This window comes from Gasterosteus aculeatus, chromosome 12 (genome assembly GCF_964276395.1).
Source record: "Gasterosteus aculeatus chromosome 12, fGasAcu3.hap1.1, whole genome shotgun sequence".
Taxonomy (NCBI): domain Eukaryota; kingdom Metazoa; phylum Chordata; class Actinopteri; order Perciformes; family Gasterosteidae; genus Gasterosteus; species Gasterosteus aculeatus.
In genome coordinates, this window is record NC_135700.1 from 15,558,593 (window position 1) to 15,583,273 (window position 24,681).

Below are 24,681 nucleotides of genomic sequence, written 5' to 3' on the forward strand. Positions count from 1 at the left end.
GGACCCAAAAAACACCATTTCCCAAAAGTGAAGAATTTCACACATTTATTTGAAAGAGTAGTCACCCAGATTCTGTCAGGATTCCGTCTCACAAGAGGAACACACATTTAAAAATAGAGGAATATACAAATACTACCGGAAAGCTCACATCCTTGAGTTATGGGCCCAAGCTGCCCACCCTGTATGATTATTTAATAACCAATTTGAACATCACCAACAGTAGGAGAGAGAGAGAGAGAAAGAGAGAAAGAGAGAGAGAGAATAAAGCTGGTCTGGTGATCACATTGGTTGGTTTGTAACACTTCTCTGTACAAGAAGTGCACTTACATTCACCGGGCTGACTTTAAAACATATCTTTGGATTATATAATCATAGCAGTTCACAAATAAGAAAAACAATGGACTACACTTGTATATAAAGCAGATCAGAGGACATTACTAGCCACAGTACACACAAATATCAGACATACGTGAGGAGATAATTGGACCATCATCATTTGACGTCATTGCTGAGGAGACCGTTTAACATCTTTAACTCGTCAACCAGCAAAACAGGAATATCTGCAAGTTCATAAGGTACTTGTCAATTAAACTGGTACAGTATATAAGACACTTCAAGGATATTCAATAAAGTGCCAGAAAAACGGTATTATTATATCTGTAACAGTATCGCAAATGTCGTTTTTTCTATTCACATATTGTGAATGCTACATTTTTCATTCTTCCTGTCTGTTTAAGTTCCTGAATTGTTTGAGCTTTTAGAGACAGTAGTACCAGTTGGCCAAAAAGAGTTCTGAGCCAAAATGTCACAAAATAAAAAAGGCCACAGCCAACTCCCTGATCTCAGTAGGAGTCTGAGAAAGACACGTTTAATGTACGAATTCAATATTTAGAAGCCCCTGCACTCAGTGTAGGATAATGTCAACCCCAGAGATCCCAGTCTCGTCAAACGGTGATCTAATCAAAACAGCAATAGAAACAAGAGGCGTTGTAATTGGGCTCTTCTGTGTGTACACAGTAAACAAAAAGGGAAATAAGAGAAGGAAAACACACGCTATTCAGTGTTTTAAACATATAATATGGCTCTCACACAGATGTATCAGGAAAAGGCCACGTCCTCTTTCTACAGCCTATGGCAGCTGAGTTCAGTATGCATCTCTCACATGAATGGATCTCACAGGAAGAGTAACATCTGTGAACCCAACAAGCAGCAAATGGATAAACAATGAATAAAATCATTTTTAAAAAAACGGAGAAAAGGGGACTTTAAGGCATGTGCGTAGGCCCAACAAACAGAGTGAAACATAAAAACCCCACACAAAAAAAAATTCAGTAACACTGAGTTCACAGTACCTCCAAGTAACCCTTGTCCAGAGAGAGCGGCTTTGATGCCTGCCAGAAATGTGATATGCCGTTCTGCACATACGTTTTGTTCTGTATCAAGGCTTTTAAAATGATATATATATATATATATGTACACACACCACGTGCATTTCTCCATCAGTCAGCAGACATTGCTTCTGCTGGTGACGGGATGCTCCATCACATTAAGTCAAACAGGGCGGAATGTATTTCACGTCAGGCAAAACAAAAGGGAGTTGGGCAATTCACTACATAAACTCCTCGCACACTAAAATAAAACTAGAACTTGAAAAAAAGAAAAAGGGGTTTTACAAAAATGTTAACGCCATAAGTAATTGTGTCAGTACTGTCGTGTTCACGTGCCTGTAGCAGCATTAATGAGGTCAACTTAAATGCCAATGCATTACAAAAAAAGGACACAGATGTATGAATATTTAAACTTTCACAATAAAAATGTTTAATCTATCCAGATGGGTTTTATTTTGGAGTCACCTGCGCTCCTGGATTGCTTTCTGTATTAGTTTTTCTGTGCTTTCGGAGGTTTTAATCCCCTGATGCAGAGGAATAAATACCACCCTTTTGTTACCACCTACAGCTTAGTAGAAAATACATCTTTCTTTAGAAGCACTAAATATGGTGAGCGTGTTGAGTAACCAAAACGAACATGTAACAGGGTGGAGAGAGTGTACTTATGAGACAGTAACATGGCTTAGGAAACATCGTTGCTAATTGAGAGCTTGGCTGAACGAGTCGTCTAGTAGAGAGGCTATTTTGTGTTGGTCCACCTGCGAAGAGAAAACAAACATTTTCAACAATCGAGGTAACAGATGGACCACTTTGATAGTTGGAGCTACGGCCAACCATCACAGCTAAGGCGCCAACATCACAGCTAAGGCGCCAACATCACAGCTAAGGCACCCGCCCCCAGACACACAGTAAGTCAGTCCAACGGGTGAGGCACGAAACTCCTTTAAGTGTCTGTGAAATCCATTAAGAGGAGTAAGTCATTAAGACCAAAGGCCGCGTACGCCCTCTCCCACAAAGAGATGAAGAGACTATGTTGCATTAACGTGGGTGGGCAAGTGGGCATAATGGCACATGTGGAGTAGTGTGCGCGTGTTGGATGGTATGAAGCAGAGTCAAGGGTCACCTCACCTTCTAAATGAAACTACATTTTCCCACAGTTTTGTACAAAGATAACACGCTGGCCCACAGAACCTCCTACGCACGCTGGATGCTCGCGGTCACCGTGAATCCCTCTTTAACACACAAAACACCCACCTCGCTGATTAAGCCCAGCTGCACCAACTCCTCCGCCATCTCTTGAACACTCTCATCTGGAAAAACACACCAGAACAGTTAATAATGTCATGTAACATCACCTTCATCATCAACATCATCTGCTCAACTAGTCACACACCATCTCTCTTAGAGTCATGCAAATACTTTAAACACACCCCAACCGCTGAAGAAGGTCAGGCTCGGAGTAAATACCGTATTCAGATAACACGGTCCAGATGCCGCTTTCGAATGCACACGTTCCCCCTTCAAACTTTAAACAACATCAAACAGAAGTTGCTGCTTTTGCTTTTGGCATCTCTGGACCCATTTATTTGGGGTGGTACCATTATTAATGATACACAATACAGTCAAAAAGGACAAATAGTCTAGAATGGGACTTTTTAAGAGGAAGGAAGGAACGTGTTTCAAGCAGCATGTTCCTCATGCGCAATCTGTTAAAACATCTTCGCCTTTTAATCATATCTCTTTTTTCCATCTATTAAGCGCTTAATGATTTCATTAATAGCCATAAGCCTCATCAACTCTGCTCGGTTTTGGAGTGGAACGTTGGGCTGATATTTAAATAAACCATGAGTTTGCCACAAAATCTTCAATTTAGCTCATTGAACATGTGTTCCTTTATTAAAAACTGTTTATGAACATATCCAACAAAGTAGTAAAAAGACAAATATTAAGATTTCTGCACCAGCAGTAGTGTCAAAAATCCTGTTAATGTTACATTGAAGCTACATACACATGTCATATTAAACTGCTCTGCCGTGTGACTCCTCGGACTGTACATGCAGATCAAGTGTAAAGATTCACTTGAAAGTTTAAGGCAGTTTGCTGGAGAGTTAGTTCCCCCAAAAACAGAACTACAAGGGAACTTCAAAATGTATGCAAGGCTGCACAAAGTAAAGACACATATTCTGGATTTCCCCCGACTAAAACATTAGGAAAAACACTTGGAACAAAGTAGCTCTGAATTTCTGATATTCCACAACTTTTGATGGCTACTTTCTTGTAAAACCTTTAACATACACCGTCAGAACCCTCCTGTCACCCACTGGCTTTAAATGGATGGTATGTGATGTTTTTCACTTACATTTTAGTTATGGACCAAATTAGGACATTCTTTGCTTGCGCTCGGTGAGCCGAGGAACTGTCATGGTCTAATGACTTTTAATAACCAAGCAATCAATTTGTAACCACATCAGGAATGTAGGCGGGGCAAGACAAACAAGTGGAGGAGATGGACCATCCAACAACTTTGACATTAAGAAAAACACCCGCAGCCCAGAAGAATCAATACTGCGTGAGATTCCTTGCATGTTGGGTCTCATGCTTGGAAAATCGTGTAACTATCAAAATAAGCTACTATTTAGTTTTAAGGGGGGAAAAAGAAAAACAATGCTTTAACTGTAAAGACAGTTTCAGTTGAAATGAAGTGAAAACTGACGAAACTAAATCGGCTCAGGTCGCTCGTGACGCTGCACTGTGCACTTTGGACTTGATGAGTGATGCTTTAAGAATATTCCCTGATATCAGCAGGAGGGACTGTTTACAAAGAGGGAAAAACGGAAAGAAAGAAAAGAGGACGAGGCGTGTCCACGGCGTGAAGTTACACTCTGGTGTGCTGGCTGGTATTAAAGCGTGAGCGTGCAAGAGGAGACACGCAACGTGACAAACGGAGGGAAACCCAAAGGGCAGAGGAGATAAAGTAGAGCGAGTGTGTGTGAGTGACGGACAGGGGGAAGAGACGGTCACATCTTGACAGGCGAGGTGACAGCTGTCAGCTGCAGCCTTTCACAGGCCTGGCATTCCCCACACGCCTGCCACACTATACATGCCTAACATACCTGTGTTTGCATGTGCACATAGGATCATTCTGCCTCCATTTTTATGACCATTGCAACAGTTGGCGGTGTGCTTTTCTTTTTCTTTATTTGTTTTCATTTGGTTAATAGTGTGCTGTCGAGCATCGAGATGAACGTCTTGCACTTTAAATAGGTAGATCAATAAAATAAGTGTGTGAAACATTCAGAATTTGTGGAGTTTTTGATTGTCTTCCCAGACAACGTGTATTTCAAGCCTCTGAGGCCATTGAGGCATTTCTAAGGTTTTCATGACACATAAGCAACAGTTAGTCTCTCTGCCTAAAATAGTCTTGCTCCTGTATATTGTGACAGCATCCGAGTTTAAACTCTTTCTGGAATGTCACGCTCACTTCCCTACAAGTCTCAGTGCGCACATATGGAGAGGTGCTGTATACCTGAGAATACAGAGGCGTTAGCAAGGCAGTAATACAAAAAGACATAAGTCCATCACTAAATCAGACGTGATGCTCCCGTTAACCCCAAAGCCAAAGTGTAAACCTGGACTGAAACTGTCCAGATAAGATAAAATGATGACGTTTCATAAAAACCCACATGAATGCTAACACACATACATTCACAACAACTTAAACGAAGAAAATAAAACGTATAGTACTAAAATATGCGTTCTGGTATAGATATTCTACTCATGTGTAGAAGTGCTTGTTTGGGGACACATAGCTACACACTCAAATACACACTTGAAACAACAGCCTGTACTCCTCCTATCTTCCCCTCACCTACGCCTTCCAACACATCACATTATAGTTGTAACTGAAGTCATGACTTGGAAATGAATTTCAGCATTAAGACAGTTGTCTCAACGTTTACGATGTGGTCACACTAACAATAAATGGTGAGTGTGTGTGAGTGACGATGGAGAGGGACTTACGAGGTAACATGTCACAGGTTAGGTGTCTATTCAGTTTATCCTCCAGTTTCAGCAGTAACGTTAGCTGACAGGAGAGAAAGAGAACAGCCACCCAAATGATTATTAACATCACATTTTAGAAATGACTACAAATGTTTGGAATATCATGTTAAGCAATAAATAATTCACATAAAATACCATCATAACGACTTACATGATACTTTGCTCCCTCCTCGACAGATTCAACATTACACTGCATATGAATGACCTAAGCAAGAAGTATGGGAATATAAATATGAACGACTCTCAACTGATGTTGAGATTTCAGAGTTGCACTCAACTCTTAAGGCAGCAAATACACAGATACACAGTATGCATATTGATTCGGTGACTCGTGTAGTAACTGGTGAAATGTCCCAACTGGGATCGTATATTGTTTTGTAACATGCGCTATAATCAGTTGTACACACCCGTCGTGTCTCCAGCTCTGACGGTTCGGGCGTGGGTGATCTGACCAACGGGACGACAACGGGAGATTTAATGGTCTCCCGTTGAGGCTTCTGAGGACACGGCAGCCCGAACGCTATCATTGGATAAATACCATTCCTGATTGGGGGAAGTAGACACGTTAGGGTTAGAAAAATTATAGATGGAGGAAATAAAGTAAAAGGGACAGAGGGGAGCGTCAAAAGATGGGGATTTATAAAGTAGTTAAGGAAAGTATAAAAATAAAGATAGATGTAAGAGATGAGATGGAAAATAAGGGAACATTTTGAAATAAAAACAAAATTATTTGTAGCAAAGTAATCAAAATGAATAATATTTGTTTCTTTTTTCATACAGTCTAACTTTCACATATAATTACAAATGCGTAACACAACAGTAACACATGAATATAAATGAATCCTTTTAGTTGTATGAAATTTGTGCTCGACCTGTGGTCAAAATAATGATTTGTTCATACTATCATATATGCAGACAGAGGCCCAAAGCACAAAAAGCACAAAATAATCTTTTCAATCGAGTATATTTCATTTAACCCCAGTATCTGTGAAAAGTCCAGTCATGTTTTAGGCGGGTATTATCTCATAGTTAGATTATATAATGGTAGATTAATTACAATAGCCAGTCAGATAAATACTGCTCCCATGTGGCCGGAGAGTGTTTCTTTTTGAGGTTTGAGAGAACAAATGCTCCGAGTCTTGCTGCTTTCTTTCTTACCTCACATCCTCCAGGAATTTATCGAGCTCCAAGATGGGAAACTGTGAAAGCCTACAGAAAGAACAAACAAAGTTAGATTAGCAGCTTGAGGTCTGTAGACCAATTTAAATAAGATAACTACAGGTTGTGAGACACATACCAAAGATATATACCAATAATATTAACACTTCAATGTTGCGGTTTTTCTTTTAACTTGTCTGCCATTATGTTGTTAACCTCATTTTCCTGTACTGATCATGAATGACTACAGTTCATATTTGTGCTGCATCTAACCGACTGACTTATTATTACAGATACCAGCTTGTGAGCCTTACTTGAGCTGAACATCGTCTTTTGTCTCAGCGACAACCAAGTTGGGGTCCAGTTTCTTCATAATCTCCTCCAAGGCATTTTCAGGAATCATGTCTGGATAAATATAGACCATCTCTGTTTAGGTGATGCTGGTAGTTAGGATACATCACTTTAAACTCACAAGTTTTTATTGGTAGCATTTGAAGATGTGTGAGAGGGCGGAACGAATACCCAGCTATATGTGTAATTTCTCCTTAAGTGCTACATAATGTGAACTATACTCTTTCTCTGTGAGCTGTTTTGGTCTCCACCAATCCTCTAGAAGAACATTCTGGCTATTCCGGCTGCAGAATGTTCAACTTTCTTTCCCAGTGAGTTGCCTTCTGCTGAAGGCTGTAGGAGCGACATGAGTGGCCTCTGCTACATCAACCATAACCATATGGCCAATTGTTTAGACACAAAAAGCTTTTAATTCTAGCCCCAGTTGCTTATTTGGTCTGTCTTCTCATTAGCATTATTATTCTATCATTCTGTGTCTTTTGTATGTGTATTTTAAAGACTCACAGTTGTGGCTGACAATACAATGTGCGGACAGCAGTTTCAGCTGCGGTACTTCAAACAGGGCTTGGTTGAACAGCAGCTCTCGGGCTGTGGGCCTTGTGTCGGGATCACAGTCGAGGCACTTCTGGATTAACTCCTTCAAGAAAAGACAAACATCTGGGTCAACAAACGTCTTCTATGCACAAATGGGACATTCAAATAAACGCAAAAGACAGACGTGCACATCCAAGACACACTTGTCTCTCTTATCTCACCCTCTGCAGCGGGTCCTCCAGTAACTGTATGGCGCTGTTGATGGCCTCCGGAGACACTAAAGACGACTCTCCGTTCCCCTGGATTTCCAAGAGAGCCATCTGCAACACACCAGACAGGTTAACATATTTAAGGAAAGACCCGGGCCATCCTACCACCTCCTGTGGGTCCCGTCTCACCTCCAAGGCACACACGCCAAACGAGTAGATGTCCACAGCTGTGGTGACATCATCAACAGCTAGAATGAGAAAATGAATCAAAAAGAATATGGACAGATATATTATCATAGAGTTATTATCAAATGTGCCCTTCACCGGTGAAGAAGCAAAAGTTGGTTGATTCTCAGTCTTGTTCACTTCTTTGATACGATATTTTCTAAATCATATTGATGTTATATCATTTTATTCAGACAAAGCTCCTGTAGTTGATTATGTTAAGACAACATTCAACAGAACTGTAACACTTGAGACGTATGTCATATTATGTTAAGTCCAACAATTGAATTGTACCACGCCCTGCTTGTATTGTGATATGTCATTGTAAGATCTTTCTGAAATGTCTGTACAATGTCCTTTACTTTGGTGGTCAGGACACATTCAACATCAGTAAAAACAGAAATGAGAATAAAAAGGGACATAATGGTCAAGCCTACCTCCATATTCTGGGGCAAAGAAGTGCAAGTTCTTCTGCTCCTCATGACACGTCTTCACGTGGCTGTTGATGGTGTCTGGGGCAACTGCAGATGAGACAGGAGAAATTTTAAGATGGAAGATGGAAAAAAAGTGAGACGAGGGAGTAAGAAGCAAGATTCAGTAGAAGGAAGATAACACAATTATATGAATGAGGAAGGCACGAGTGGGAGCAAAAAAGGGAATATTAACACTCCCTTACATGGCTCACTGAAGTGAGGGATGTTGGGAGTTTGGAGGCTGCATTGATTTAAATGGTCTGCTGCTTGTTTCTTCTGTCGTATATGTAGTGGAAATAAGCTACCATCATGTAACAAAGACTTACAAACAACTCTGTTGCCTGAGATATCAAGAATATTAAGGAACGTTGGGTGTCTCTATACCTGATCCAATCTTGATGAGCCCGTTGTGTTGGATGAAGATGGTGTCACAGGTCAAGTTGCCATGGATGATAGGAGGGTCACATGAGTGGAGATAACTGCAGAAAAGAAGAAAAAAACATCCACATATGAAAATACAAACTTCTTTAGAAAGTGGGTTGTTTTCATTGTGAGCGCACTTTTCTTTGCATTTTTGCTTTTGGGCAACCATATCACATTTGGCATAATGTGTGAAAAGGGGAGACCAACCTGAGAGCAGACAGGATCTGTGTGCACCATCGCTTCCAAGCCTGTGGGACCATACACTTTATCAGAGCACCTTACTGGCTGGTTTCCATTATGGAGTAACTATTACTTACATATGTGATCTTATAAACAGTATATTTGCTAAATCTTTCCTTGTTGTGCCAACAGCCAAAAAAGTTTACTAATGCGTAAATTAAATTATTCATCCTCGCATTAGAAAGCTGGAATCTCATTGACGGTTTGGCAGAGTCACATTTTATGTACCATTATTCTATTAAATTCTAATTGACATCCAATCAGTTATTACCTTTTCATTCATGCTTTTATGATTCTTCTTTGTCTTCTTAAGAAACTGTTTCAAGCTTCCGGATGACATATATTCAGTGATGAAAATCACCTGAGGGAGAGGAGGAAGGTAGGGGAAACTTTATGTACAAACAGAAATGAAAAGTAAACAAATACCTATTTTATTCTAAAAAAATGATGGCGTTAGTTATGAAGACTGATAAGAGTATAAATAACAAGCGTACAGCTGAAATTTTAAGTGTACCAAATGACTTCCTGTCAGGTCTGTGACTCACCCTCGCCCGGTTCTCGTTAGTGTCTGCCCAGTACTTGTGAAACTTGACAATATTTGCATGTTCCAAATGAATCAAGTTATCAAATACAGCCTCCACTTTCCCCTACACACACACAGGCAAAAAAAACATACAAGATGACATATATAGTATGTTATAACACTTACTAACATAATAACATTTAGCATTTTAACTGACTATTCTGTTCCTGATTCTTGAGTGACATATCTGAAAAAAAACATCCATGAAAATATAATATTATATATATATATATATATATATATATATATATATATATATATATATATATAAAACTACTTGTTTTCTTACAGTTTTGACACGTGAAAATGCTCTCTTCCCTTTTATACACTTTGCTGTGAAATCCCAACCACAGCGTAGCAAATATCTTTCACTTTTTTATTCCAACATACTGTAACACAGACCCACCTCGAGCAGCTTAAAGTTCTTCCTCTCTGAGATCATGACTTCATTCCAGACTACCTCCACCCCTTCCTCTGTATCCATGGCCAAGTATGCATGATCTATCCCTGGGACATTACGCTGATTCACCTACAGAAAAAATTAAATTAAATTACCAAAGAATACTAAACACGATCAACCACAAAAGACCAATTTTTGAGGAGTAGAGCGGTTTCCCCCTATATTCAGATTAGATAACACACTGGTTTACAACAATTGCCAACCAGGTTGTTAATTCGGCATTAAAAAGTCCTGGGAGTTTGGATACAGATTATTCATGGCTTGTCTTTGTGTCGCTTAAATGTAAAAAAAAAAAAACCCCGTCCGTAAGCACTAGTAAAAGGAACCCGGCTCATCACAAAATTACTGCATCCATTATTCCAGTCAACTAAGCTTCATGAGCCTGCAATACACAGTACAAAGCCAAGAGCAATTCTGATTAGTGCAGAGAACTCTCATACGTCTCACGATAACTCTTAGCTTGAGGATGGTTTTGTACAGTTAGTAATGACTCCTCATGGACCCCGTCACAGCACCGTGTGCCGTCCTCACCTCCTCTCTGCGCTTCTGCCAGCGGCCGCAGGGACTCTCCTCCAGGATGTCGGACTCGTCCTCGCTCTCGTCCTCATCCTCGGTCGCTGTGGTGGCAGAATGCCGCAGCGAGGCCCCGGGCGAAGAGGCAGATGCCCCACTGGACACGTGTATTGCTGGGACCTCTAGCTTGTTTCCCTCTGCATCCGGAGCTCCTAAATCCTGTGCCTCCAACATTATGAGGCCACCGGTGTGCTTACCGGCTTTCCCCCCCGCTCGGTTCCTCCTCCGGGGGCTGCAGTAAGTTACAGGAAGCCTCTTTCTTGCTTCCTTTTCTCTCGTTTGAGCAGTTCACAGGTCCATTTTATTATCTGGCCTGGCTTTTAACAAGGTAGAGCTCAAAGAAGGGGCTCTGTGCACAGTGACAGACATTAGTCATTAGATGTGTAGCCTTTGGTGGTAACATTACACATTATTATATATATTTTAACCTAAAGTAGCCCCATCTAAGGTTAGTTAGCTTAACAAGTTACCCTACCTACAAAGGGACGAACTTATGTCATAAGCGTAACTGGTAACATTAACTTAGCTTGGACTTAGGCAGAGAAACATTACTGAAACATCGGTTAGTCTAAAGAACTAACGTAGGAACCAACTTAACTGTAGTTATTAATATCCAACGTCAGCTTAGAGAAGTTCAGCTCCCAGTCATTTGCTAACTTTACCCGGCTAACAAGCTAATGAAAGGTAAATAAACAACTAATGACGTTTAAGCATAAATATAAAAAACAAAAATCCTACCGTGGAAAAGGAAACTCCCGGCGAATAATGAGGCTTGTGTTTCATACTGGGGAAAAGGCAGTAACAGGAGACGCTTTTAGACAAAAAAAAGCTAGCTAGTTCGTCATAAAATATGTTGTTGGGTTTCAAGTCCCTTTCTCTTAGCAGAAGTGGGAGGGGCGGGGCAGCACTTGAGGAGCGCCTAACTGCGCGCAGGAAACGCAGTGGTGTTGAGTTACTTCTCCACTAGCTTCAGTTAGTGGAACGCACGGTTGAATGATATATATTAAACTAAATAAAAAGAGTACCCTACACTAACAGTGGTCATGTGTTTGTGGTCAACATATTTTTTTTAACTCTGGAGTCAACGTAACCCACATTTACCGGTATACTGCTTACGGCGCCGTAGCTAATTTAGTCACTATTTAACAATTTTTTCAACTTTTAAACGAGGTTGCAATCTCGAAAGTAATTTTATAAAATCAAGTGACCAAATGAATAAATACCTCGAAGAAGAATCAAGATGCGGTAACCATAGGCGGTAACGACCCCCTGCTTTGATTGGCTCGTCCCGGGTACAGGAACGCCCACCTTTTCTTCTTCTCTACTTTCTCAGCACGCCGCTGAATTTCTCTTGCAGTATGATTCTTGTGAGCCTGGAGGACATTGAGATGTTAATGGTAGTAGTTTAACAAACGTATTTAGGTATCGTGAAGTTCCACTAAACGTTTTAGCTTCAGTGTCATTAGCGTTTCACGTTAACATTACGTAGCACAAATGGACGTTAACATGCATGCAAGTTCTGCATGAAATAAGTTTACATTATTTGATTTTAAAAAATCGCAAACCCATACATGGTACGCTATATCATCATTGTGAACCAACCTATGACATTAAAAAACAAAGTGTACGGGGGCCAACATACGTCGCTTAAGCAAAACCGGAAATTGTCGGAGGTGAACTATCTTGTCTCGCCTGCGGACCGTTTGTACAGCTGTTTCACGTTGCTGATATTCTGCGCAAGATGTTATCCACGATATACACGCGAGACAGCGATGGAAGCAGCTTCGCTGGAAAATAAAGACATTATTGTGTGGCTTCCCTTTCCATAAGGAGGCCCGCTGTGTCTCCTCGCCCACCATGCGGAGACTCAACGACACCGACGCCGTCCGTATGTAACGGATATTTTATGGAAGGTGGAGCGAGAGGAGATGTTGTGCGGCCGGGGAGAGTCGGGACATCGGCTGTGTTTGGAAGACGAGCCGTAGCAAGCTAGCTCTCGTGACAGCAACGGAAACGGTAATAACGGAACGGTGACTTTTCTTTTTTCTCGACGACCCATCGGTACGGTCATCATGGCTACGGATGGCAACAACTTAACGTCAGGGATGGGAGAGATCATCCAGCTGAACGTCGGTGGGACAAGGTGAGCTTCGTCAACAGGACAGCCCGAATGCTGATGGTCATCATTTGGGAAACACGAGCAGCGTAACGTTAATTACGTGTGTGATAATCTGCATGACCGAGCATGGATGTGTACTTATTCTCTCTCTCTCTCTCTCTCTCTCTCTCTCTCTCTCTCTCTCTCTCTCTCTCTCTCTCTCTCTCTCTCTCTCTCTCTCATACACGCGCACTCACACGCGCGCACGTGTGGCATCTCCCCTAGCATCGTTATTCACTGCCCCTCAGATCGTCCTTCACAAGTTGTTTGTAATAATTGTATTCTAGGTTCAGCACCTCCAGGCAGACTCTGATGTGGATCCCGGACTCTTTCTTCTCGAGGTGGGTTTAATGTTTGTCAGCAGTTGGCCCTATTTTTCGAAACTCGCACGATCTAGACGGCCTGTACAACGTTAGAGATCTGAAGAATCGATTGTAAGTGCTGGAAAATTAAGTTGAGAGCGTGAGGAACATTTGGCAAAGATGGAACATAATCTGTCTGCATAACAGTGTTTTGATATACTGTACACATTCGGCGGGCCTAAAACGCACTAACACAGGACACGAAAATGTTATTAGATACGGAATGTAAAGAAGCAGTAGTCTACTTTTTTGTCTATCGCTTGCTTCACACCTCAAAACATTGTAAGGATTGGAAGACGTGAGTAAATCAAGTAAATCAAGTTAACTGCGTTACTTTTATTAATGTATGTATATATTTTTAATTCTTTGAGGTAAAAGCTATGTTTTGATATTATTATCAAAATTACCAATATTACACATGAACATCATGGTAGCTATCCCATTCTTTAACTTTTGGGCACTTTTGCAAACTTATTTATAATACACAGAGTGAGTTTATGTTTCGGCATCCCTCAGTGTTTTCATATGTATCTGGTGAGTTATTTAGGTGTGAGGCCGCCGTTGGGCCGGGCAAACACCGCGCTCGTAAACAAACTCCCAACACCGCGAGCTCACAGTTGGAGAACAGCTGACCAAGTAGTGCTAAATGCCTGTCAGCCCGTCTGCCAGTGCACCTGTCGGCCTGCCCGCCTGTCAGTCTCTCGGGCCTCGGCTGTCTGCGGTGTGCAGTCGATGTGAAGTCACTCTTCACACGCACCTGCAGCACATGCTGATGCAGTACTAATCTGTAGTACAGAGTCCACAGGTAAGAGTCATCCTGCAAAGGGCTTGTGTGTTGGCTTCAAGCAGAGGTAACACGGCTGGTGAGTGTAAACGGAGACGTCTGTGGGTTAAACCGTGTGTGTGTTTGCGTGTGTGTTTTCCAGTCTGCTAAGTGGAAGGATATCCACTCTTCGTGATGAAACTGGAGCTGTAAGTAGAGCCTCTGTTGTTTCTTTATCTAAAACTGGGACAGCATCCCCACACAACACTCCAGCAGAGAGGACATGACATTTGTTCTGATGAACGTCCTGAAACGTGATGCATCACCCTCAGATTATCTGGGTACAGATACAATATCTATGTCATTATACCATCGGATACCATAGTAGACTGATTCTGTGTCTTACACCCACAGTCAACGTGTCACTGTTGACTTTCTTCCGATTGCTATGGTTAGATAATGTTCTGTTTTGTGTAGGTATACAACTGATGATCATTTTTAATCACAGATTCATCCCACAATTTTCTTCCAATGTCAGAAAATAAGACCGGCCCATTATGATTGTAAACAATTCTCTTAGTGGTGAATAGCATTATAATATGTGTTCCTCCACTTCCAGATATTTATCGACAGAGACCCCACAGCTTTCGCACCAATTTTGAATTTCCTCCGAACCAAAGAATTGGACCTGCGGTGAGGAGTCCCTTTCCCCTTCAGGACATGTCTCAGGATCTTTATTTTTGGAAGTGATTATGTTGAATCGTATCCAGCATTTTACTGAATACTGCTACTATTTCTGTCCCTGTAGGGGGGTCAACATCAGCGTCCTGCGACATGAAGCCGAGTTTTATGGAATAACCCCTCTAGGTGTGTTGCTTTACAGACTTTTTGGAGGAAATGGATGCAGAACGCAATGTTTTTAGCACAAGTAGTGACAACACATTAGATACATTATGGAAACCTTATGGTGTCTTATATCAGGTTTGTTCTGCAGCCAATACTCAGTACCTACAACATCACCAGGTACTGAGTAGCAGCTGTGCATGTGGGCTTTCTGGGACCTGTCGATAAATGGACATGTTATTCTCGCTCTAAATACCATTAATGAAAAAAAACCTTATTTCTGTTTGTTCCATGTACTCCATCCTATTACTTCCTGTTTCAGTGTTCACTTCCCTTCATTGTCTGTGTTTGAGTGGGGAAGTTACCTTTTGTAAAAACTGATCACCTGCTTGAATTCCTAATATGCACACGATATGAATCAACGCAAAGGAATTACTTGCAATTTACTTCATGCATTGTTTCAACTTAAAGACATATTATCAGGCGTATCAGAGATTAAATCCAGAGAACATAAGGAGAATTTCTTCAACACAAATAATGACAAGATTTGAAAATACGATGTATAACCATTGGTAAATATAACCATCCATTATCTTACTTGTTCTTGTTTACAGTATTTAAATAATCATGTGATTTTGTGAAAGATCTGTCATGTTACTTTGGTCATCATAGGCTCACTGAAGTGTGTGTGTGTGTGTGGCAGTGCGCCGCTTGCTGCTGTGTGAGGAACTGGACCGCTCATCGTGTGGTAGCGTTCTCTTCCATGGTTACCTGCCGCCTCCAGGTAAAGACGAGAAACAGAGTCTTTCAGAATATGTACTGAAAATTCAGTACACCAGTTAACTCTCGACTAAATATGTAACTCAAGTTCCATAAACGGCTGCTGGAAGGAAATAACACAACAACAACAACAATAAATGCCTGTGTAATGTGCCCTGGCAGTCGTTCCTGCCCGTAAATCCAGCGCGGCGGCCCTGGCGGTCTCTGGCCCCCCCTCTGAGGAACGGCCGGGTACAAGTGGAGCAGAGGGCTTCGCCCGTGTTGGCCCCCCTCCCCACCCGTCCCTCTCTGGCTCACCTGGAATAGACGACAAGCAAAAACTAGGTGAGAAACCTAAGCCGGCCCCAGGAAGGTGTCCCAATTTAAAAGATTGCGAACGTTGGTGATCTGTAGATTATGTATGCATGTGTACATGTACTAGTCCTCCATCTCAGCGCAGAATAGAAAGCAGCACATTTTTATACGCTTTTATGTGCTTGTGCTTGTCGGTTATTCAGACAGTGACCCTGCAGCACTCTCTGCCTTCTGTCTGCCATTTACCGCATGTGCTAGTATGCACCATGTGACTTGGAGACATGAAGAGAGCACACGTGTGCTGTTTACGCTTCTCCACGTGTGCATGTATTTCTGAGTGTGCATTATTGCTGCAGCTAATGCAACCTGACACGTCCTTTTAGTGCGCTTACTGAGGGTAGCCTAGTTTCACATCGGCCTACTTGAGGATGACATCACAGAATATAGTTAGCTACAATAAACATGCATGTGCATGGTTGAACAGTAACTGATGCATGGTTACTGATGCAGAAGGATGTCTCACATATCAAGAATTTGTTAAGTAAACATCATAGATTTTTGACTAGTTCTTGCACTTTTAAACACATACCATGGAATTCAATAATATAGATAATGACAAATAATGGAGTGAAAACAAAATGGATATAAAGTCTGATTATCAGACAACAAAAAGGGGGGGGATTTCATTTTCATTTTGTCTCTGTGTGCAGGTCCTGTGATTGACCCGAGGAAAGTGTTGATTATAGCGGGACACCACAACTGGATTGTAGCAGCTTACGCACATTTTGTCATCTGCTACAGGTAATTCTGCCCCAACATGGTTGGTTTAAACGTTTATCATCTGTTCTACAGTTCAAAAGGGGGAAACGTTAAATTATTTCTGATGGAAAGAGTCCTTATCTGTTGTGTCTCACATTTCTCACATAATTCTTTTATATGTGTAGCGGCCGAGTGCAAAATCAGCTTTGTCTCTATGCACGTTCTGTTAGAGAACTTTGTCTTTATAAAAAACCAACAGACAAATCAGTACAAAATGTCATTTGGTTTGTATTGATTGTTTTACCAGCCTGTGGGAAACGTGGTAATGAAAGCTGTCTTTTAAGAAAAAATCTTAGGCATGGCAAACCCTTTCAAAACTGACCTATTAGTTCATAACTTCTCTGTGTCATTTAATATAAAACACACAATTTGCTCTAGAACAAAAGCCGATGCTGATGCTTGTCTGTGTGTGATCTCGCCACAGGATAAAGGAATCTTCTGGATGGCAGCAGGTGTTTTCTTCCCCTTACCTCGACTGTACCATTGAACGCATCGCCCTCAATGCCAAAGTGGTGGGCGGCCCGCATGGAGACAAGGACAAGATGGTGGCCGCCTCCTCTGAGAGCAGCATCATCCTCTGGAGCATCCAAGACGGAGGCAGCGGAAATGAGATAGGTAAACACACCAATACCCACACTACTACTTTAGTATTCCAGATTAAAGTTTAGTATTTCCCAAAACATAGTTTATCAAATGCAGTATTATAAAACATACAAACACGCATGCAACAGTATGTACCTTTAAAGAGCGGCTGCAGAAGTTACTCAAATACCAAATAAAAAGTTTACGTAGTTTCTTCATCCTTGTGTCTACGGACTCTTTTGCTAATTTGTGACCCCCTTTGACATCCTTTTCCCATCAACCACACAAACTCACATTAAGTCCTTCCTCCCCACCACTTCAGGTGTATTCACTCTCGGTGTACCTGTGGATGATCTATTCTTTATTGGGAACCAGCTGGTGGCAACGAGCCACACAGGGAAGGTTGGGGTGTGGAATGCCGTCACACAGCACTGGCAGGTAAGGGTGCGTTTGTGTGCGTTAGAAGTAGAGAGGGGGGGGGTGAAGGAGTGCCGAGTCTTTGATTGTCTTGCATGTTTGTGTTTTAATATTTTATTGAGTAAGTGAACATTAGTCCAAGGTTAATAAATGTGTATTTATTCTAAAATGTACCATTAATTGAAGTCTGTGTGGTTTTAATTGAGGGATTGAAACTTCTCAGATTGACACTGCAATAATTAATGAGCTCCCTTGTTTGTGTTGCGTTGTTTAAGGTTCAAGACGTGGTTCCCATCACCAGTTGTGACACAGCGGGCTCCTTCCTACTACTGGGCTGCAACAATGGGTCCATCTACTACATAGGTACACACATCTTTATACAAACACTGATGTGTGTTCACACGTCGGGTTTTCCCATGTCCTGTCTGACGCTCAATTTAAGCAATGTGTGAAGTTAATGGAGTGACTTGTTTGATTGTTGCTGATCACGTGCTATTAAAAAGTACTTTGGAGATGTGTTTTTCAACAACAGTAATCATTTCCCTGGATGCTGGATCTAGATGTTGTCTTGTGAATTTCTGCCTTTCAGACATGCAAAAGTTTCCTCTGAGGATGAAGGATAATGACCTTCTAGTGACAGAGCTTTATCACGACCCTTCAAATGATGCAATCACTGCGCTGTCTGTCTACCTCACACCCAAAACCAGTCAGTTCACTAGTTTTACTCCTTTAATAATATGGAGGAAAATGTTATTACTGCATACGTTTGCCTGTATTCTCTCCCTTTGATACTGTTTCTTATCCCCCCCCCCACACTCCCTCCTCCTCTCCTCTCTCAGGCGTGAGCGGGAACTGGATAGAGATCGCCTATGGGACTAGCAGCGGTGCGGTGAGAGTGATTGTGCAACACCCGGAGACGGTGGGATCGGGTCCACAGCTTTTTCAGACGTTCACTGTGCACAGGAGCCCGGTGACAAAGATTATGCTCTCTGAGAAACATCTGGTATCAGGTGAGGAAGGAGGTTCACACCAGAAACACATTTCCTGCACAAGTAGTGTGGGACTGATGCCGCGGCAACCCTTCTCAGTTTGAAATAAGAATAAATAATCATTTATAATGAAATAAAATGAAACATCCAGGCCATTGTGAAAGGCAAACTTCATGTATTCAGGAGGGGTGACCACGGCAACGCGAGCAGCTTTCATTGTGCAGCTCTGACAAGCAGTGGACGGGGCGTTAGACAACCAGTTTCTCTGTAGACCGGGAACTGGAGCCCTAATATCTGACAAAGCAATACTAGTAGACTGTGTACAACAATACTCTTCTCCGATTTACTGCACTCTCTGTCACGCCCTTTGGTGAATAATTGTGATCGATATCTTGTGTTGTTTTTCTGGGTGTGTCAGTGTGTGCAGACAACAACCACGTGCGGACGTGGACGGTGACCCGCTTCAGAGGGATGATCTCCACCCAGCCTGGCTCCACCCCTCTGGCTTCGTTCAAAATACTGTCCCTGGAGGAGACGGAGAGCCATGGGAGCTACGGCTCTGGGAACGATATCGGTGAGAGAGTACAGAAGAAGAAGAGAGGAGGCAATACAGACACGCACAGAATACGGGCAACACGAGTTAAAGAGCTACCAGTCTATCACAGACAGATCGCCTACCAGAGACAAACCCAGCGCCAATGGTATTTTTAATCCAGGTTTAAGACTGGTGTGTAGGTAAAGACGTTTTGTGTTTTCTGCCCTAAGGTCCCTTTGGAGAGCGAGACGATCAGCAGGTTTTCATACAGAAGGTGATCCCCATCACCCACAAACTGTTTGTAAGGCTCTCATCCACTGGAAAGAGGTAATCATCATCTGGCTTCCTCTTTCACCATTCCTATCTAACTCTTTTATTGTCATAAATGGCAGGATTGTCTTATTGTAATTGAACTTATCGGGTAATACTTTGGTTTGGCTTTGCTACATGTTTGTGTGTGTGTGTGTGTTTTCTCAGGATCTGTGAAGTGCAGTCAGTGGATGCGACCACCATCTCTTGCTTTATGGTGCGAGAGTGTGAGGGTTCGAGCCGTATGGGGTCGCGACCTCGCCGCTATCTGTTCACTGGTCACGGCAACGGAAGCATCCAGATGTGGGACTTGACCACTGCGATGGACACCGCCACTAAAGGAGAGGAGAGGAAGAGAGAGGGTGAGAAGATCGTGGGAGAAAAGAGCGAGTGGATCTAATATTCTGAATATACATTGGACAACTCCACGTAGGATCAAATCGATTATTCATTTTGATTAAATACTGAACGTGTTTGACAGATGCAGGTGGGCCTACAGAGGAAGAGCTACTGCAGCTGTTGGATCAGTGTGATCTTAGCACCTCCCGCTGTGCCACACCAAATATCAGCCCGGCCCCATCCATGCTGCACCAAACACGACTCAGAGAGTCCTGCTCGAGGTTAGAGACCACATTAAAGACATAAAAGGACACAACTATACAATAAGGAAACAATCAACTCCACCCAACCCTTCCTCTTCCTAATTATCGCTACAAATACAGCGACACACACACACTTATACACTAAATAAGGAGCCGTCAGAAGTGCAGTACTAAAATGCAGTCTGTAAAGTGTTAAAGTTCTTATGTCTCACTATTTTATTTCCCCCAGTCTCCAGTTACAGGCCCAGGAGCCCATTTCTGAAAGCCCGGCTACGTACGGAGCTGTGCGACCCTACAGGGAAAGCCCCGTGCTGGCCCGGGCTCGACGAACGGAGTCCTTCCACAGCTACAGGTGAAATCACATGATTGTGCTGCATCGCAAATTCATGTCGACCCACATTACAAAAAGCACAAAGCAAGACTTTCCAGAAGAATGTAAACAGCAACTGCTAACTGGGAAACATTGCCCGTCACTAAGCACCATGGTGCCCAGCCGCTGATCCGGGACGACCGGATATAGTCAGGTCTTTGCAACGTGTCTCACCTCCCATTGCAGGGTCACTAGCTAGTGAAGCTCATTTAGCGGCCCTCCTCCCTGGCGGTCGACCCGCCTCAGGAAGCCATTGGTCCGGCTGGGTGCGCGTAAAATTAGAGTGGGCAGTGATTGTCCCAAGGGCCGCTGCATGTTATCCAATCCCTGTGCTTCCTTTTCCAATGGGTATCACTGTCATGGCCATCCATGCTCCAGTAACAAAAGAGATAAATAATTCAAACAATCTACCACATTTATGTGCCGACGTTAAAGTTAGAAGTTGGCTAAAAACGGCATAACAAACAAATCAATTTAACTCCGAAATCTGACAGATATCTCAAAACCATAAGACTACTACAGTGATGCTCCACACTGTACTCACACCGGATTAGTGGGATCTAGCAGATTAAGCCAAGGAAGAACCGATCAGCCGTGGACAGAGCGGGGACGCAGTGAACATTCCCTCCAGAACCTGGTTTTGAAATGGAGCCTCCCTGCGTTCCACTATAATAACAAATGTGAAATGCTGTTTATGCAGAGCTGTAGATTTCTGCTGTTTGGTTCATGCATCCGGCCACCTGTAACGGACTCCATCCATCTTTCTTGCAACAGAGACTTCCAGAACTTCAGCCTGAGTCGAGGCGTCCTGGACAGCACAGGTCAGCAGAGCGCACAGGGCCCCGCCCCCGACGCCCGCCGCTCGCTCTGTGACTTCGGGTCCGAGGACAGCGAGAGGAGAGCCACGGCGATGGAGTTCTGGGCCTGCCGAACGGCCAGCTCAAGCTCCAACACCATAACTGGAGCCATGGCGACCGCCAGTTTCCCCGGGTTGAAGACGGAAAGCGACCCGGAGTCTCCGCGACAAGCCCCCAACAGCCCGATTCCCGGAGGAGACGTCAGGCGGAAGGTGCCCCCTCAGCCGGAGGAGGGGGACGGATCAGGCGGAGAAGGAGTCAAGGCGGAGGGGTGTGTCAAAAAGAGGGGAGTGCTGGAAGGCGGCTTTCTGGGGAGAAAGAGGGCTCCCCCAGTCCCCCACCTCACCTCCCTCCCCTCCGGATCCGACGGCGGTGGCAGCGACTCGTCTTCCACTGCCTCCCCCTCCCCAACCAAGCTGTCTCTGTCCACCTCACCCCGACACAGGAAGCTCGCCCCCGAAACGTCCAATCAGGACAGCAGCCTGTGACGGCGCTCACCACATTAGAGCAGTGGTCTCGTGGAGGAGTCCTGCAGGGGCATGCGGGAGACGAGGCCTAAGAATCACAGGAAAGGAGGAAGGGGGCCGAGGGGTGGTCCAGGACGTAGGTCCCTCTTGTTTTGGGACTGGTCTCCCAACTCGGCTCCTTTTTTCAGTGCAACTCATCGGTGTCTTACCTTTTAATTACAGAAGCACTTCTCCTTCGGACATGAAGGAGAAGTTGCCACATCCCAGCGCAAATAGAACGGCATCTCAACCGGGGAAAGATATCAGTTTTGGTTAATTAGAGGATTTCAAGTTTTATTGTAAAATCCGCTGGGAACGACGAGCTCGTAATCTCAGTTTCTGTTGGCGGAACAGATGACGGAGGACAGTGACGGAGCGTTTGGCACGTGCCATCACGGGTGAATTGTTGCGGCTGTTTGGTTGAAGCACAAGCAGGTGTTAAGCCAGCGATGTAAAGCCTGTGTCATTAACTCATCATGGTTCAGGTACATTACAGTGACAGTACAAGTAATAGAATTGGGGTAAATCTATGTAATGAGCTTTTTTTTATCTTCTGAGGCCCTTAAACAGATCATGCAAGCAAAATGAAATTTTCAGAGTCACAGTTTGTACTTGACTGATAAATATTATAATACAAGTTTTTGACATTCAGTCAGGAATTAAGTTTTTTCAGAACTTGATACAAATTATTCAAGCTTACTTCTGCATCTGTTTTCAAACAGAAGGCTAACAACTAAAATGATTCTCATGATCAAGATATAAGCCAAAAATAATGCAAATCACTACATTTTAAAGGGAGATTTCTATTTGTGTCAAGTAACATTTCTTTTGAGTGACCAAACCAAACCGTGCGTCCACTTCGCCGCAGCCAGAGACTCCGTGTCTTCTTATTGTTGAAGCAAGAACATAGAAAGCCACACCTGGCTGTTTATCTTTATTATCTTTACAAGTTCCAGGATACTGTAGCTGTAGCATAATGGCCTCACTGCTCCTCAACGAATGGAGAATAATTACCTGCAAAATGGCCGTTCAGAAGTCGACTTGTCGTAGTCCAACAGGAAGCACACAGGTGAAACCAGCTGTGTGGCTCGTTTCCATCGAGTGTCCCGGCCAGCCGGCATCCACGGGACACCTGTGCTTTTACTGCTGCGATGAGCCAAAAGTCTACATTTTGAGGAATTCTTCATAAAACATTCTGTAAATGTGAATTAGAAAAAAAGGGAAACAAAAATACGGTGAAGAAAAATCCAATATGTAAGAAGGAATGCTTTGTGGTGTCGCTTAAACCAAGAGAATGAATTCACTGTTCACACAACTAAGTTCAGTCCTTTGTTCTCTCCTGTACAAGAGCACACTAATAATTATTATTTATATTTTTAAACACTATAACTACACTCAGCTCGATAGAAGGACCTGGTAACTCACTTTACTCCCGTTCAAACAGATTGTTATGTGTCTTGTTTTGGTTTGGATGACTGTTGCAGTGCCTTATTTAACTCGTTTGACGGTTGTTAGCCTGTTTGTGTGTTTTCTTTTTTTGTTGAAAAGGATTTTGACCAAAGGCTTGTGAGGAATGTGGTGCTTCGTAACGGACCTGTCCACTCCGGCTTTGGGTGAAACTCTGTCCTGGTACATTTACAACAGTGCAAATCAGATTTTATGAGTGGTCACATCGTAAATTGTACATAATCTTGACATAGGTGAAGACTGTAAAGTCCATCTGGGTAGTTGTGAAGGTCTAAACTGACAACGGAAAGTTAAATGGCAGCAACCTTAATTTGTGAGCTAAACCCGTTTCTTCGCTGTGATATTTCCACTAGCTGAAGAACAGGAAATCCAGCTCTTAAACGATGGTACTTATTTGTAATTGTTGAGGGGGACAACATCAAGAATTGGACTGTGAAAATGGCAAATACAACCATTAATAACAATCTGCCAAATCCAGCAGCTATAAGCCTTCAAGTTGATTTTAGCACATTGCTTTTTATTTCAACCTTAACGGATCAACCGACCATGTCGTCCCTGACTGTACAAAGATGTACATTTTTATACACTTATTAACTGTCTGAAAAGTGGACACTTGTATTGAAAACAAAATCCTAATGTGGATGCATTAATGTGTGTTAATGTGTGTGGATACTTACTACTGTCGTCATTACGTATTGTTGATAATCATAAATGCTTATATTGATTTTTTTTTGGACCTAACTGCATCTGCACTTGCACTATTAAGACTGATAAAGTAAATTGCTAGTGTTTATTTTATATAAAATATATAAAGTTTATTTCAGCACATAATTGTCCGTCCGTCCTTAACCGTTGTCGCTCTCTGGCTGTGTTTACATTATATGACGGCCAGACGCTAGCGAGCTAAAAGTCATACATAGGTTTGTTTAAACTGCCCTGTACAACATTGTTAACCACATGTATGTAAACAATGCTGCATTATGTTGTAATTCCATTTACAATGCTGACCCAATAATCAAGTATAATGTAACAATGAACACATCAGAGTCTCGATGCAATTAAACTTCAACTGTGTTCACTAAACCTCTCAAAGCTGGTTGTGTTTCCTTTATTTTCAGAAGATAGTTTACACAGATGGAAAGTTTTAACACGTTCAGGAGAATTAACTTCAATCCAGCGTCCTCTACAACATTAAGAGTAACTAAAAACATTAAAGTATTTGGGACCGGAGATGTTTTAATCTTGGAAATAAATTTAAAACGGATGTTGATTAAAGCAGTTTAGACTATATTTACAGTTTCACCTTGAATAAAGACGGAAGCAGAAAGCGGTCCAGTGGAGGCTTTTAG

The 24,681-nt window shown here is 42.6% G+C and overlaps 2 protein-coding genes across 2 annotated transcripts; one reads left to right on the plus strand and one right to left on the minus strand.

Moving 5' to 3' along the window:
• Positions 1 to 28: 28 nt before the first annotated feature.
• On the minus strand, positions 29 to 11,598 carry LOC120812355 (nuclear receptor-binding protein-like). The gene is made up of 18 exons (XM_078085095.1): positions 11,418 to 11,598; positions 10,638 to 11,028; positions 10,053 to 10,175; positions 9,609 to 9,710; positions 9,335 to 9,424; positions 9,031 to 9,071; positions 8,785 to 8,879; positions 8,365 to 8,448; positions 7,892 to 7,950; positions 7,715 to 7,813; positions 7,464 to 7,596; positions 6,923 to 7,013; positions 6,609 to 6,659; positions 5,858 to 5,993; positions 5,602 to 5,655; positions 5,409 to 5,472; positions 2,643 to 2,698; positions 29 to 2,146 (listed from the first exon to the last, which is right to left on the minus strand). The coding sequence occupies exons 2-18, from the start codon at positions 10,851 to 10,853 to the stop codon at positions 2,087 to 2,089; spliced, it is 1,554 nt and encodes a 517-aa protein (XP_077941221.1). The 5' UTR covers positions 10,854 to 11,028; positions 11,418 to 11,598; the 3' UTR covers positions 29 to 2,086.
• A 746-nt stretch (positions 11,599 to 12,344) lies between these two features.
• kctd3 (potassium channel tetramerization domain containing 3) lies at positions 12,345 to 24,424 on the plus strand. The gene is made up of 19 exons (XM_040168202.2): positions 12,345 to 12,822; positions 13,125 to 13,178; positions 14,126 to 14,171; positions 14,582 to 14,655; positions 14,771 to 14,829; positions 15,509 to 15,589; positions 15,748 to 15,909; positions 16,590 to 16,680; positions 17,123 to 17,313; positions 17,603 to 17,718; positions 17,973 to 18,060; positions 18,287 to 18,403; positions 18,537 to 18,707; positions 19,105 to 19,260; positions 19,452 to 19,548; positions 19,699 to 19,892; positions 20,012 to 20,150; positions 20,362 to 20,484; positions 21,277 to 24,424. The coding sequence occupies exons 1-19, from the start codon at positions 12,752 to 12,754 to the stop codon at positions 21,845 to 21,847; spliced, it is 2,601 nt and encodes an 866-aa protein (XP_040024136.2). The 5' UTR covers positions 12,345 to 12,751; the 3' UTR covers positions 21,848 to 24,424.
• The last annotated feature ends 257 nt before the right edge of the window (positions 24,425 to 24,681 follow it).

What these genes read in the sequence shown, in the direction of transcription:
- kctd3 (XM_040168202.2), top strand. Translation starts at nt 12,752, where the DNA reads ATGGCTACGGATGGCAACAACTTAACGTCAGGGATGGGAGAGATCATC. An exon ending in CGGCTCTGGGAACGATATCG is followed by an intron (nt 19,261 to 19,451) that starts GTGAGAGAGTAC and finishes TTCTGCCCTAAG; the next exon opens with GTCCCTTTGGAGAGCGAGAC. An exon ending in CTCTCATCCACTGGAAAGAG is followed by an intron (nt 19,549 to 19,698) that starts GTAATCATCATC and finishes GTGTTTTCTCAG; the next exon opens with GATCTGTGAAGTGCAGTCAG.
- LOC120812355 (XM_078085095.1), bottom strand. Translation starts at nt 10,853, where the DNA reads ATGTTGGAGGCACAGGATTTAGGAGCTCCGGATGCAGAGGGAAACAAG. An exon ending in GGCAGAAGCGCAGAGAGGAG is followed by an intron (nt 10,176 to 10,637) that starts GTGAGGACGGCA and finishes TTTTTTCTGTAG; the next exon opens with GTGAATCAGCGTAATGTCCC. An exon ending in ATAAAAGCATGAATGAAAAG is followed by an intron (nt 9,072 to 9,334) that starts GTAATAACTGAT and finishes ATGGTCCCACAG; the next exon opens with GCTTGGAAGCGATGGTGCAC.